The sequence below is a fragment of the Anser brachyrhynchus genome (genome assembly GCF_964034855.1).
Source record: "Anser brachyrhynchus genome assembly, chromosome: 19".
Taxonomy (NCBI): Eukaryota; Metazoa; Chordata; class Aves; order Anseriformes; family Anatidae; genus Anser; species Anser brachyrhynchus.
This window is the reverse complement of record NC_137712.1, coordinates 5,030,474-5,044,504: the sequence shown is the minus strand read 5'-3', so window position 1 is coordinate 5,044,504 and position 14,031 is coordinate 5,030,474. Positions and strand designations below refer to the sequence as shown.

The 14,031-nt window shown below is 48.8% G+C and overlaps 1 protein-coding gene and 1 long non-coding RNA gene across 2 annotated transcripts in view; one reads left to right on the top strand and one right to left on the bottom strand.

The window, feature by feature from the left end:
• CFAP77 (cilia and flagella associated protein 77) overlaps positions 1 to 12,062 on the top strand; it is a 61,278-nt gene extending 49,216 nt beyond the window's left edge. Inside the window, exons 5-6 of the mRNA XM_080562268.1 lie at positions 1,359 to 1,454; positions 11,805 to 12,062. Coding sequence (XP_080418394.1) covers positions 1,359 to 1,454; positions 11,805 to 11,873 — 165 coding nt within the window. The 3' untranslated portion in view covers positions 11,874 to 12,062. The remainder of the gene's footprint in view (positions 1 to 1,358; positions 1,455 to 11,804) is intronic.
• Positions 569 to 13,997, bottom strand: LOC308180483. The gene is made up of 3 exons (XR_013940968.1): positions 13,171 to 13,997; positions 1,302 to 1,410; positions 569 to 1,195 (listed from the first exon to the last, which is right to left on the bottom strand). It is a non-coding gene; the product is annotated as an uncharacterized lncRNA (long non-coding RNA).
• Positions 13,998 to 14,031: the final 34 nt, after the last annotated feature.

Below are 14,031 nucleotides of genomic sequence, written 5' to 3'. Positions count from 1 at the left end.
AGCCAGAGCACATCCTGCAGGGTAATGCTGTGGGAGTGAGCACCAGATGTGAAAATTGCAATGTGCATGCCTGAAAGCGCACTGGAGACAAAAGGAAAGGTTTAAATAAAAGTATTGTTGTATCTGAAGGTGTATGCAGGAACTGAGCAAGCTCAGGGCAGTGGTGGTTTGGTCAAGGCCTTCCAAAAGGCTTAGACACCTGTCCCACAGATACACCTTTCTAGCTATCATTAAGTGTCTGTCTGCATCAATGTGTCCCTGGTCACAGGGTGCCCAGCTAAACTCCTGTTATCAATTAAAATGGAGGCTCTAATTCTTTTTGCATCACCACAATACTGAAAAACTCTGCTATAACAAAGCATTAGGTTTCAAGTTATCTTTGGTATTTAATGCCATCCTCTTGCCAGAAGCCTTGCAGATTGTCCTTGGACAGCATCAGCTCTGCTCAGGTTACCTGCAGCAGTGGACAAAAGAACGGAGCAGCCAAATGTTCGAAGGACCAGCACCAGCCTTGATCCTGGCATGTCGCAGCGGATGCACACACCCTGAGCAGTTGTTAGAGCTGTTAAACATAGCAATATTGTAATAACATTTAAAAGCAGCCAATGACTGTTTTATTAGTTAATGACTCAAGGAAGAGTCGAGCTAATATGGTAATGACCAATTTCAATGGGCTTACTGCCATCACAAAGTATGCTTTATAGTGGAAGTGCAATACAGTGTTCTTAATTAGCAGCTATTTTATGAACGCACAAGCCCAGGATGTTGGAAAAATGCATCCCTAACTTATCTGTTGATGACTGATGTTTTAATCACTAAGTTCTCTCCATCAAGTTCCTGAAGCTTGCAGCCCCCAATTACTGAGTTAAGCAACACATACCTACAAACCAGACCACAGAGCAAACAGATTCTCCAGGGTTTCGTGCAATGGCCAAAACATTTACCAGGTACCTGCACTGGCTTGTGCTGGGACTATCAAGTATTGTACATTGCAATTAATCACGAGAGAAACACTTCAGTCAGGAAATCTTCCCCATGGTTGAGGTGGTAGAAATGACTCTCCCAGATAGTGATGAGCCAGTGCTGTATCTCAGGGCTCCTAGCAGGCAGTGGTCATCTCACTGAGATGCGGTACAAAGCTCGGAGTTGGCAGTTGTCCATGTTTCCCTCAGTGTGTTTTAGATATCAGCATTAGCTGCATGGACACAAAAGACCACCCAGATCAGGCACTAGTGATCATCAGGTGATCTATGAAGTGACTTTTAGACTAGTTCATCCCAGTATCGTTACAAGACACCAACCTGATGTATATAGCTGCGCAGCCATTCCAGCCTGTTCTTGTGTATCTTTGATTACAGAAAGACAAATTGCGTGAAACTCGTACCACGTTTCTCCGAAAACAGCCAGTACCTGCGAAGGAGGAGTCCTTCTGGCACCTGCCCCACCTGGAGAAGGTATGGAGTACTTGACTGAACTCAGAGACACTTTCTAAACTTGCCTGTGTTCCCTGGTAATACCCTTATCACATGAGGGTAGACATGAAGCTCTTACTCTGGAGCTCCCTGAAACCCAGACCCCAAAACGTTCCCACACTGGATGTGTTTAAATTCCAGCCCCTATCACACTTCAGGGTAGGATGCTTTTTGCAGACATAAGGCCTGGAAGAGAAGCAGCAGTTGACCAGAGGAAGGGCTTAATGACTTATTTTCTAACATGTGCTCTATTGTGATCTTCATCAGATTAGAAGCATCTTGTTATATTTCCCCATTAGTATTGTCATGGCCTTTGTTCTCTCCTGGTATTCCTGCAACTGCCCTACCCGAGCAAAACAATCCAGTCTACTTTTAGGTAGCCTGACACTTTATCAGCTCTCAGCGTAACTAATTCAAGCCACACCAGGTTAATGTGTCTCAAGAAGCATTTTCACACCAAGAACTACAAATTTCCAGAAATTCTGTGCTCTTGATACCTATCTAAACTACCTGATTGACAATATTCACCCTGTGACTGAGCAGAGGGCCTAGCCAGGCTACAGATGTGCATGACACTTCCTTTAATTGATCCAAATAAGAACCAGGGTGAAGATTTCTTGTTTTAGCAATGGGATCTGAACATCTCCCTGAACTCATCTGTGCATCTTGCTGTGCTCTGGGGTACTTGTTCAAATTGTTAGCTTTGTTTGTGGTGTAAATTACAGGGAAACTTCAAGTGAAGAGCTACGGGGCATTTTACAAAGGAAGGGAGAAGAAGTGGGCAATGGAAATAGAAAGGAGACACCAGAAAGTCTGAAAGCATCAAAACCCTGTAGGGACTGTACATGGCCAAAATCGTATCTGGCATTGATAGATACCACTGCAAAGAGTCTCTCAGCCCTCTGCCCCAGCCCTTGTTCTGATGGTTCTGAGATTATTTTATTTTTTGCTCTGCTGTTGATTTTTAACTGCAGTTTAAAACAATGAAGGAGCCTTGTGACTTCCTGAAGCTAATTTACTTATACAAGTTGGAGAGTTTCAACCAAGAAATATGTTTTGCACCACCTTGATGTATTCCTTTTACATCCTGTCTAAGACTGTCCGATTAGCATATGTCAGTAATCATTTATCCCAGCTGCCTGTCAGCACAAAGCTGCTGCTGCAGCTAGTGTCAGGGAAAGAACATGACCGATCGCTGTTAAACAGATTGTGTAAGTCACACGAGATACTGGGGCAAGCCTCCTCTTTAGAGCTCCTCTCACCCCAGACCTTTCCATCACTATTCATTTTTCAGCCTCTGTTTTTCTTCGTGCTTTCCCTTTTGTTTCATCCAGGATTGCACTTGGGTTCTTCCCTCAGCCACAGGTCTCAAACACCACTTGAGTCTTTTCCTCTCTTCTTCCTTACCTTCTTAGGAACAGCATCTAGGGGAGGAGGAGCAACTTGTTTTGCACAGCATCTGCAGATTTGCCTCATTCCTCCTTTCTCATTACATTAACCTGGATGGTTTACCTTTCCCCAGCTGCAGATCTAACATGCACAGTTCATATTAGAACTCGGATTAGGAAACTCATTGCTCAGTTGAGTTTCAGTACATGGTTTTCTCCATGGAAAAAAAGACCTCAAACATCCATAAGAGTTTGCCCAGTTATGAGCAGCAATACCCCAAGGAAAGCTGATGGTTTCAAAAACCACTTGATAGTCTCCCAACTGCGCCTTAACCATCTCTATAAAGTTGTTTTTTACATGGGTGGTGGTGCAATAGCCTTGAAAGACAAACTGGCCTAACCCTTTAGCCAAACTCAGCCAAACCCAGGGACTTCAGTCATTTGCTACCATCCCCTCCATTGCAAGAAGGACGATAAGGAACAGTGCTCCAAAGAGGCAAGGAAGTTTGTTCTTACACCAATTCTGTTCTCACGAAATCTCTTTCTCAGGCTCTAACATGGTGGGGGATATCTAACTTACGGCTTTCCTAGAATCAACTCAGTGGCCTGGGGAAGACAGTAATCAGCATTGGCTACTGTATGTAATTCACACAAACGCTGTATTTAGTCTATACCACTAAAATAAGCAACAACTCAATACAGTCAGTACAGGTCTCAGGTGCTCTTCTGTCCTCCAATTTACAGATCACAGAGGCCAGAGAAGCTTCTGAATAGGGCAAAGTTGTACATGAAATGGCAGAAAGCTCACCACAGGTATTTAAGGCAACTGCTTTGAATTACAAGGCTCCTTAGAGCTGCTCCTCTTTCTCAGACTCCCCACCACCCCTACAAGGCCTCCTCAGCATCACCAAAAGATGACAGCAATGAAGACAATGCTCCCATCTGGCCAGGTGTCTAGCTTTCTCTACCAAAAAGCTGTATCATGAAAGTCACTTTGGTTGCTGAGGAGCTACAGAACAAGTCAATTGTCCGGAAGTCCAAGCAACAATGCCTGACAAAAAAAACAACAACTTAGTTTTAAGAAGAATTAAGCTGAAGTCTTGTGTTTTTTCAGCACTATCAAAAAATGTGGTCACTGGCATTTCTGACCTGGGAGTGAACAGAGACAATTGTTTCAGGCTGTTTCAGATTTGTTAGCACCCATTAGAGTCTAGCAGCTAATCAGAAAGTTGGATAAAGTGATAAGAGGATCTGGTTTTGTCCTGCTTTGCACTTTTTCAAGTATGAGACATCTCCTGGGAATTTCAACAAAATGCTAGGTGAAAAGAGATTGCCCTTAGACAAAGCTAAAAGTAGATCTTGATACAAGGCAGCAAAAGTACCACACATGCAAAACACCAGAAGCATTTGTGGGTCCTACCAGGTCAGGAGAAGACTCTTCCCTCAGCATTCAGGAAATGCATCCCATAGCAAGGCTTTGCTTCTGATTCCAGAAGCAAAAACTCTGCAGAAGTATCACTTCACAGAAAGCTCATTAGCAGACTACAATCTGCATATTTCCTACTGTCCTTCAGTGAGATTGTCCTGCTCTGGCCATTATACAAGGTGCTCATGGCCTGGGAAGAACTTAACTCTGGGCAAGAACATTTAAAGAATCCCTTGCCCCCATCCCCACAGCCATAATTTATGCAATTTTCCTTGTGACCTGAGGCTGGTGCAAGGCACAGGGGTGCAACATGTCCTCAAGCCACTCATCCTTGTGCTCCCTCCGACACTGCCTATCAGATACATGATGCCTTCCAGAGTCTGGCCTGCTCTGAGCCTGCAGAACAACCTGTTAGCAAGGTGGTTGTAATCCAAAGCAGGGGGCGACAGGAAAATGTTGTTCTTCTAAACCCATAAAGATCATCGAGGAGGATTTTTCTGCTCCCATCCTCTCCCCCTGCAGACAGCCGAGTGGCTCTTAAGCTGGACTTACCACTAGGTCCTTGTAAGACCTGGCACCGTGCTAGAGCTCAGAGCAAGCAGAAGAGAAAACAAAGGAGCTTTGCCCTCCCCTCTAATTGCCTCCGCCTGCTCCCTACGTTGCCAGGGCAGAATGGCATTACCTAGCCGTTCAGTCGCTAAAGTACAGACAAATTGACTATGTTTTCATTTGGATTTAGGTTTCAGCCCCACTGCTTTAGAATAATGGCCCAGGCTATTAAGCCAACCGTGTGGGTTACAGGCTCTCGCGCACCAGGGGCGCGCTCCTGCTCCGCGTCTCGCTCTGGAGGACTGACCTGCCGCCGGGTCTCCTGGGCCCCCGGCTCACTGAGACAAGCAGGTCGTGGGGAGCCAGTCGCATCCTGGCGGGCACTTCATTAGGGAAAGGTTTTTTAATTTATTACAAATCCCAGCAGAAGTTAACTCCTTATTCACCTCAGCAATATGTTTCTACTGCCCTCCCCTTCCTCAGGCACCCCCCGAGGCGAAGGCCTCTGCCTTGCTCTGCCTGCAGAGACTTGATTCCTGGGCTCAGGTTTTGTGATCACAGCTAGAACTGTGCACCAAGACTGTTTTTCTCCAATGTAGGACTACATTCTACATTCTCTGGGGACTGTAAGAGCTCAGGCACCCGGCACAGAGAAGTCCTCCTGCCCCCAGCTCATGCCTTGTGTCCTGTCCTCACATCACCCATCGCTAGCATTGTGTTGGTCTGGGCAGAATGGCATCCCCAGTGTCAAATTCTGGAAAATGCCTTGCTGCCAAAACACAGCATCCCCACAGCCTTGCCGTCTGCAGAGAAACAGTCCAGGGTGAGCTTCAGCTGCCTCCACCTGAATTTTTAATAGTCATAATCCAAACCAGTGCTCAACACTGGCCACTCGACAATAGATTTCCAGGGCTCTGTGAAGTCAGCTCAGAAGGGCATTTATTTTGGTAACAACACCTCACGCAGCAGTGATGTAAAAGGACAGAATTTGCCCACGTGCCAAAGCAGCTCTGCACACCATGTGTCAGTGACACACACGAGGTTTATTTTTTCCTTTGCTCATTAGAGAATTCCAACTTGCACAGACGTTCAAGGTGGCTTTCCAGGGAGAATATTGTTGTTTACTTGACCAGACAGAGGGAGGAAAGAAAATGCAGCAACTTTGGACAACACTTTTGTCAACACGCATTGCCTTCCCCAGCAGATGAAACGAGCTGCACTCGATGCGCGATATGAATAAGCGATAAGCAATTGACGAGCAAGTGTTCGGGTACCTTGGCAAAAGACTTAATTTGCAACCTGGCACAAAATCAAAGGCTCTGTCAACGGCTGAGCAGCTCTCCCGCGTATGCCTTGCATTACCTGGGAAAGCTCTGTCAGGTAAATTTCCAGTGAAAGTAATTAGAGGAATCCCCACTGTATAAACTTTGCAGCAAAATTCTGGGCTCCAGAATTTGATTCTCACCAGGGATCCGATATGTGCTCACAGCCTGATCCTTCATCAGAATTAACAGTTGAGGTTTAACACACACACAAAAAATGTTCTGCATTTTTTTTTAATGCCTTACCTCTATTTTTGTCTGAAGAGCTGAACTGACAAGCACAGCTCATGTAATCCTGCAATTGTTGTCAGAAAAGCCACAGACTGTGCTACACTAACCTGTGCTTGATGCACACAGCGGGCTGGCTTTTCAGAGGCACCATTTATCCTCCCAGGCTTGAGGAGGACAACAGGACTTCATGGAGTTGGAGTGTTATAAAACTTGTCTCCTGAGGCCTTGATAGCACTTGAAGGCCAATGCAATGAGTTCAAGAGCTTTCTGTCACCATGGTACCAGATCAAGCCTCCCTTCAGCTGGGATTTTGGCTGACTAAAAATCAGTGGCACCAGATGGCTGATCAGTGGCCCAAGTGAAATGAATTGGTGGGTCCCAGTCCAACTCAGATCAGCTCCACGGGCCTTCAGTGCTGCCCTGCCTGCAACAGGCACAACCCAAATTAAATACAACACCCTGAAAAGTCCCAAATAGGTGGAGACCTAGCTAGCCAGGGCCTAATCATTGCACATCTCCACTGGGGCAACAACGTAGGTGTCACCTCCCACGTAGTGGCCATCTGTAACTAAATGCATGCTTCGGCCCTTATCACCAGCTCTAAGTTTTCTTGATTTAAAGAGATTCTTCGGGTTTTCTTGCTTTGCCCAACAGCTAGAACTACAATATAATCACTCAAGTCACAGGAAGGCATTTCTCTCATCCAGTCTCTGCCAGTATCACTTTACTCTGAGCCTCCCCATTGCACCCTCCACTCCCCTCTCCCATGCTCGGCCCTTCCTTCCCCTCACAGACCCAGTAGCCCATCATCCTCTGCCATTTTCACTGCTCTCCAACATCTCCTGGTTGACACCAGCAAACAGAGCATAAACAGCCATAAAAACCCTTTAAAAAAAAGAAAAGGGAGATATTCAGATCTGGCCTCTATCTGAAGCCCCACTCCCATGACCACGTAAGCTCATGACTTCCAGCACCACGATGAACCGAGCACCTCAGGCTCTGCAGCACTGCAGCACGAGGCACAGCTCACACCACCGCTCCCTGCACAGCTTTACAGCCCAGGCCATCTCCAGGGCAGGCTCCACCTGCCTCCAAGCCCCCGTGTCCAAAGGCAGCAACTGCTGGCAACCAGTGCCTGTTGCCAGTAGAGATATTCATCCATGAAGGAACGGATCTAGGGCACTTGCAGCCTCACATGCTGTGTTGTTCTTTCAGGTAAGCCCCTACCACTGCTACCGCTTCATACAGTTTCCCAGATCTGCTTTTTAAATGGCCTGGAGGGTTTGGTCAGGGAATTCTGCCTTCTGTGGAGGCACCATTTGCCAACTGACAACTTAGCTTGGAGTAAAACTCTTGCCTGGCACAAGAGGGGTCTGAGTTACAAATCTCAAAAACCCGCAGTTGGTGTGAAAGCTGCCTGCTCTGCTCCAGCCCTGGGACATCTGCCGAGCAGGCGACACGCCAGGTTCCAGCTCGAGTGCCTGAATTCTCCTTTACGTGCACTATCGCCCAGACCAAGTGACCAGTGTGGTCCAGCAAACATATGTGGCCTTCATTTTCAGGAAGCAGAAAAAAAGGAAAGTCTCAGTGGGGCATTAAACACAGCAGCCAAAAATTACTGAGCACATTCTGAATCCTTCCTGTTTTTGCTACACAAGGACCGTTTAGCCCAGATTCCTTTGTCCTGGATTTCCTCGCCTTCTTGAAATTAGAAAGGTGGGGAGAAGCCATCCAGCCCGTTCATTAAGCAGGTTAAGCACGCTACTGCCAGGAAAAGCCACGGTATTTGTAACCCTAATAATCCAACAGCCACCTCCCAGCGCAGCTCAGCTTGGACAGAATAACGTCTGTTTTAAAAATACCTGCCTCTCCCTAACTTGTCATGGCATTTGTTGACAACCCTATTGAAAGCCACTCTCGGTGCAGCTATGAAGGATCTTTCAGCACCTCTTTCTCTTTCCTAGACAGTTTTTGAAAGGGAGGGGAAAAAAAAGCCATCAATACAGGGGGAAAAAGGCATCAGCAGCCAACATCAGCTGATGAAGCGCCTCACCTGGGCCCCCAGCGCACCGCCTCCAATTAAATCAAAATGGTTTGTTTTTAATGGTCTTTTACACTGACAAGTGGGCTATCATTCCAGGCCTAGAGAGCTGTCAGGGAGCCGAGGCAAATCCTCCGTTGATAATGCCCAATGCTTCCAATTAGGAGCCGAGGCCGCTCCTGGCGCACTAACGATTCCCCAGCCTCCCCCAAGGCCCCTTCGGCGCTGGCTGTTTCGTCTTCCCTCTTCCTCCGCCACAAATTACTGACACAAAACGGAGGCGCCCCGGTGCCTCCTCACCACGCCGGGCCCCGGCCCTGTTGGATTTAATGAGGCGATGGAAGTTTTTGCGGATCTTTCGCTAAATTCTTTTCTTGTTTGACAGCTGCTTGAGTGTTGACCTTATAAAAGATTTAGTGTTTCTCATTATTTTCTGTCAAGCTTTACAAGTGATAGCTTCACGGAAATCATTTGCATCTCGATGCGCGCGCGCGTTTTTGTCTGCACGGGGATGCTCAGTGCAGTGCACGTACAGCACCCATCTCCCGCATTGTGTATTTTATCCCCTCCTCCCCACCGAAAAATCTACAAACATGACGCTGTTGTTTTGTGTTGTTTTGGGAAAAAAAACAGGAAAGGACTTAAAAGGCCCGGGATTTGTTAGACTCCTGTAAATGAGGGAGGTTTTGAAAAAGGAAGAGAGATTGGTTTCCTGTAAAGAGAGCTCAAGAAAGTGTTTTGTCACCCACTAAAAGGATTCAATCAAATGGATGATGGAAAAACTAGGCTGAGTCTAGGGGCGGCTTTGTTGTTAAAGTGAAAAATCGTACGAGGCTGGGAGGCTGCCTTTGAGCACGCAGAGCCAGGCAGGTGCCGGGAGAGGAGCGGGTGCCGCCACGCACGGATCCTTCTCCGGCAGGAGAAGAGCCCAGCACTGCTCCGGTCCTGTCCACGGGTTCCTTCTCAACACCTCCCACGAGTCACCACAAACCATTTAATCCAGCTACCTCAATTAATCCCCCCAACCCCTTGCAAATCCCATTTACTCCCCCCCCCACCCCCCAGAAGCTAACCTGGCCAACCTCCCAAGGGTGCTCACAGAGCAGAGCTGCTGCCATGCACCCCAGCACCCACCTCAACATCTGCAGGCCCAACTCCAACAGCACCCAAAAAAATCCAGTCTCTGGGGCACGTACTGCACTGCCTCAGGGGAGTTCTGCCTTCCCTGCACCAGCTGAGCTGCTTTTGTCTCTCACACAGAATTTATTAGCCCTCCTTTAACAGACTGATCTCTGCTTGTAGCATGCAAATGGTCACACTAATGCTTGGCAAGTGGTCACTTAAAGTCTTCCAATTTAGACCATTAACTGAGAAACCCAACCGAAAATGGTCCCCCAAATACATATTGAAGTTTGAGGAGTGATAAGTTTATTGCCCCTCTAATTCTCTGAAGCAAGGGCTGATGTTACAATATTCCAGCTGCACATGCCCTGCATGTTTTAATTTGTCAATAAAATGTGCAATGAAGGAGCAAAACACTGCTTCTAATGAGCAGATGAAAACACTTGCAGCTCCGTCATCCTGCAGAGAACACTACCAAGATTGTGCCTACAAAGTATATTCCTATTCTGCTACAGCCTATGCTCCAAATCTGTGATTCGAACAAAACCCTGGTGTAACAGCCCATAACCACATCAGAGTAATGGTAAAGATCATCAGCTGTCTCTAGAGAAAGTACCTTTGGGTTCATCATTTAAAATATGAATTAGAAGAATCAGATATGGGGATTCATCACTGACACTGACTTCTCACACCAGTCTGTCATAATAAGACCTTTGACCCGAGGACACCCTTATCTTGTCTCTAATTATTGGCCTGGGACTAATCCATACTTCTCAGGTATCCCTCATTATGAGGGGGCTTCTCATTTTTTAAAAACACTTGTCCCCTGTCTTACACCTGGTGCTTCTCACTTACTCATGCTGAGGGTAGAAGCTGGCATCACTCAACTTTGTCAAGGACTCCGCTAATTTTAATTACAGTCAGTAGTGGCTCAGCATGACATTTCTCACCCAGGAGCTTTGTACCAAGACTGGAGCGAACCAACTGCTCTTTCCTCCCCTGGGGCTTCAACCCAGCCCCATGCAGAAATTTCACCCTGCCCCATGCCCAGTGGTGCTGGGCAGGGAGCACAGCGGGAAACACAGAGGCACCTTCAAGAGAAGCAGCTCAGCTTGTCCTCGCGGTGGATTTTCCTAACAATCCCAGCTCTGTCTCCACACAGGTCAGAGGAAAATCTCCTGCATCTTTAATGGGAGGTCAGAGTCAGCCTGGCTGGGGACCGTCCCTGCCAGCTCCGGAGGGCTCCCAGGGGCCACCCACCCCTTTCAGCCACCTTGGTTCTGCCTCCCCACCCCGACAGGGGTTGTGTCTCTGCTGCTACTTGGGGGAAAGCAAGAACATCCAAAACAACTGTCTGAAGTTAGGCACTCAAATGCATATTTAAGCACCTGAACACCTTCCTCCAGTGAGGGGGAATAGCTAAATATGCTTTGTTTGTCTTGATTAATGAGATCACTAGCAAGCTTTTCAGGGCAAAGACTGCTGTGCATTATTACATATGCAAAACCTGACATCCATCCAGCCTGAGCAGGGTGGGGGAGGCAGGAGAAAGCTCTGCACACCCACACGAGGCAGATATATGGCACAAGGAACTGGGTCAAGGCAGGTGAAGCCCATGGCCTCGCACAGTAAACCCACCCTGTACATGGAGACACACTCACATATCAGAGTAAACCTAGCATCTGCTGCATGGGTTTGTTGCACGCAACTGTGTAAACCACGCCACTGGTACAGCTCACCCCGAAGGGCCCTGGAACTTAACTCCACCGAGTGTCTTCTCCTTTATCATGGTCGTTTGTTCACCACATCCCCACCTCAAATGAGATTTCCAGGGAGAAACTGCTCGTGTGTGTGTGTGACCTGCCCAACAAAAGCCCTTGACCTCAGCAGGAGCTCTGAGCCCATCCCACCCCCCACCAGTGAGGGGCATAAGTCCTGTGTTGTGGAAAATAAGTCATGTTTATCTCAGAATCCATCTTAAGGCATGCCAGCATCTGAAAATGTCAGATAACTGACACAGTGTTAAGACTACAGGATTTTGTTACTGGAGCAGAGTAAGAATATCCTGGAGCTGATCAGAAAACTAGCCCCCATTTCAAACACGTTACGTGGTTAACTGCAACTGGAGTAGTGTTTTTCCAAGCAGTCAAAAACCCTTGCACTAATCTGCAGTCTCTTCCCTGCTTGTGCTACACCCTGTTCTTGGCCAGCTGCTGCCTGTAACCAATCGTCTATCTGCTCCTTTCCTTATAGGTTGGGCCTCATCTCAGTACTTTTCCAGACCGTGATGCTCGTAAAAAGGCGTTCAGTGCCTCCCATTGAGAAGTGCCTGCAAGACACGGTCCCCTTCCCTGGGGCATCCACGTAGCAAACTGAAGCCCAGAGCAGAGCCCTGTGCTGGGCACCGCAGCCCCCAGACTCATTTCGGCCACAGACAATGGCTTTCTCTCAGGTTTTAAGAAGTTACGCTAATGCAGATATAGCCAAATAAATCATTAACATGTAAGGAAAGATCCTGTCTCAGCCTGTTCATTGCTTCACGTCAGACGCACACCAACACTTTGCCCAGTCCGACCACCACAAGCCTCACGCTCCAGGTAACAGCAGCCACACCAGGAATTGGTGTCTGCACCAGTATAACCCCACAGGGAAAGCAGGGGGGTCTCCATCCCTGCCCATTCTGAACAAATATACTAAATTCAACCATATCCTCACCCATATCAAGTCTACAATAGCTCCATAACACATCAGCCCTTCTCAAGCCAAGCAAGTGGCCCCTGACTGCCCGATTCACTTGCCTGCCTACGTGAAGGCATCCCCACACCTGCCTCAAGCCCCTGTCAAACCGAGGCCTTGCTGCACGAAGGCGGCTCCTGCCAGCCCCACGCTCACACTTGAACACTGCTGGTGTACCTCTCCAGGCAGCTGCAGAACAGACCCACGCCCCCCAGCACCAGCGCAGTGGCACAGCACCCAAACCCCATCCTGGTCACCAGCAGGCGATGGCAGAGGCCCAGCCACATGCAGCCCAGGCAGGTATTAGAGCGTTTAAAAGCGGTCTGCTCCCAAAAGATCTTCACACCTTAAGAAAATACCAGCTGATAATAACCGCGATTACTTTAATTGTGTGTCTCCAAGATTGCTAGAGGAATAATCAACTATCCCTATGCTTCTCACATCTGTTATCATAGCCCAGATTATGCCAGAAGACATTTAAGTCTAATGTTAGCTTTCAGCATTTGTATTCAGCGCCCTGTTCCCACTCAGAGAGCTCAGCCGTGGTCACCCCAGGACAGGCTGAGCACCTTGGGGCCATGCCACAAGGTGAGAGCCGCTGTCCCAGAGCACCCCAAGCCCAGCACCAAGCACCGCAGGGGGAGGTGGATGTGACCTTGTCCTGCACACCTCAGCCCAGCCTCCTACATGCTCCTACACAGACCCAGAGCAGCCAGAGGGGCACAAAGGCTCAGGAAGCTTTGCTGAGCCCAGGTCTCTCTCCGCACCCAATCTCCAGCCAAACTTTTAGACCCAGACCTCAAGCAGCAGAGCCCTTCATGACATTAAATTGTGTTACTTGAAACACAAGAACAAAGCAAGCTGCAGGAGCAGCTTTTCTTACCTTCCCCAGGACAAGCAGGGCTCCACAGCAGCTGCTCAGGCATTCCCAGCACCCTCCTTAGGGCAGTTTGAGGCTCACCCTGCCCTTTTTAAGGGAGAGCTGCTGCAGCAAACTCCACCCTGCCCGCACCTGAGCCGAGGGAGGACAGAAGTCACCTGCTCCACACAGGGAAACCCTGCTATGTGGTTCCCTCTTTTTAGCACAGGCATCTAAATGAAGCCCATCTGAAATAACTAGGAGAGTAACAGCGGGGTTTGCCATGCTGGCAGAAGTGGATTATAACAGGAGACCTTTCTGTCCTCCCCAGGGAGAGAGAGCCGGGCTTTAAACGCCATGTCCTGCTACAAATGACACTGGTTAGGGGTGGGCGAGCAGCCCAGGCACGAGGTCTCCCTTGCTGCCAGCTCAGCTCCAGCAGCAGCAGCCGAGCCCTCCTGCGGCAGCCCTGCAGCTCTCTGGGGCTGTGCGCAGGGAAGGGAACATCGCAGCGACATGGGGTTTGGGGGGTTATTTTATCGTTGCCATTTGCCGTGGCTGAGCTGGCAAACGAGCACGCTGCGACCAAGCCCACGCAGAGCTGCTGCTCCAGGCTGGGTCCAAGAAAGCAGCAAAGAAGAGACCAGAAAGCCAGACTGCAACAGGGGCTGGCGAGCGGCCCCGCAGCGCCCCAAAACCCGCTGCTGGGAGCCCTGGAGGTCCGGGCCTCGCAGCCTCGGGCCTGGGTGGCCTCGCTGAGGGCCGAAGCCGGTTCCTGTCCTTGTTCCCGTCCCGGGGCCGCCGGGACTCGGCCCCAGCACGGCCCCGCCGCCCCCGGGCTCCGGACGCTCCTTGTCCTGCAGTGACACCCACTGGTAACGGGCT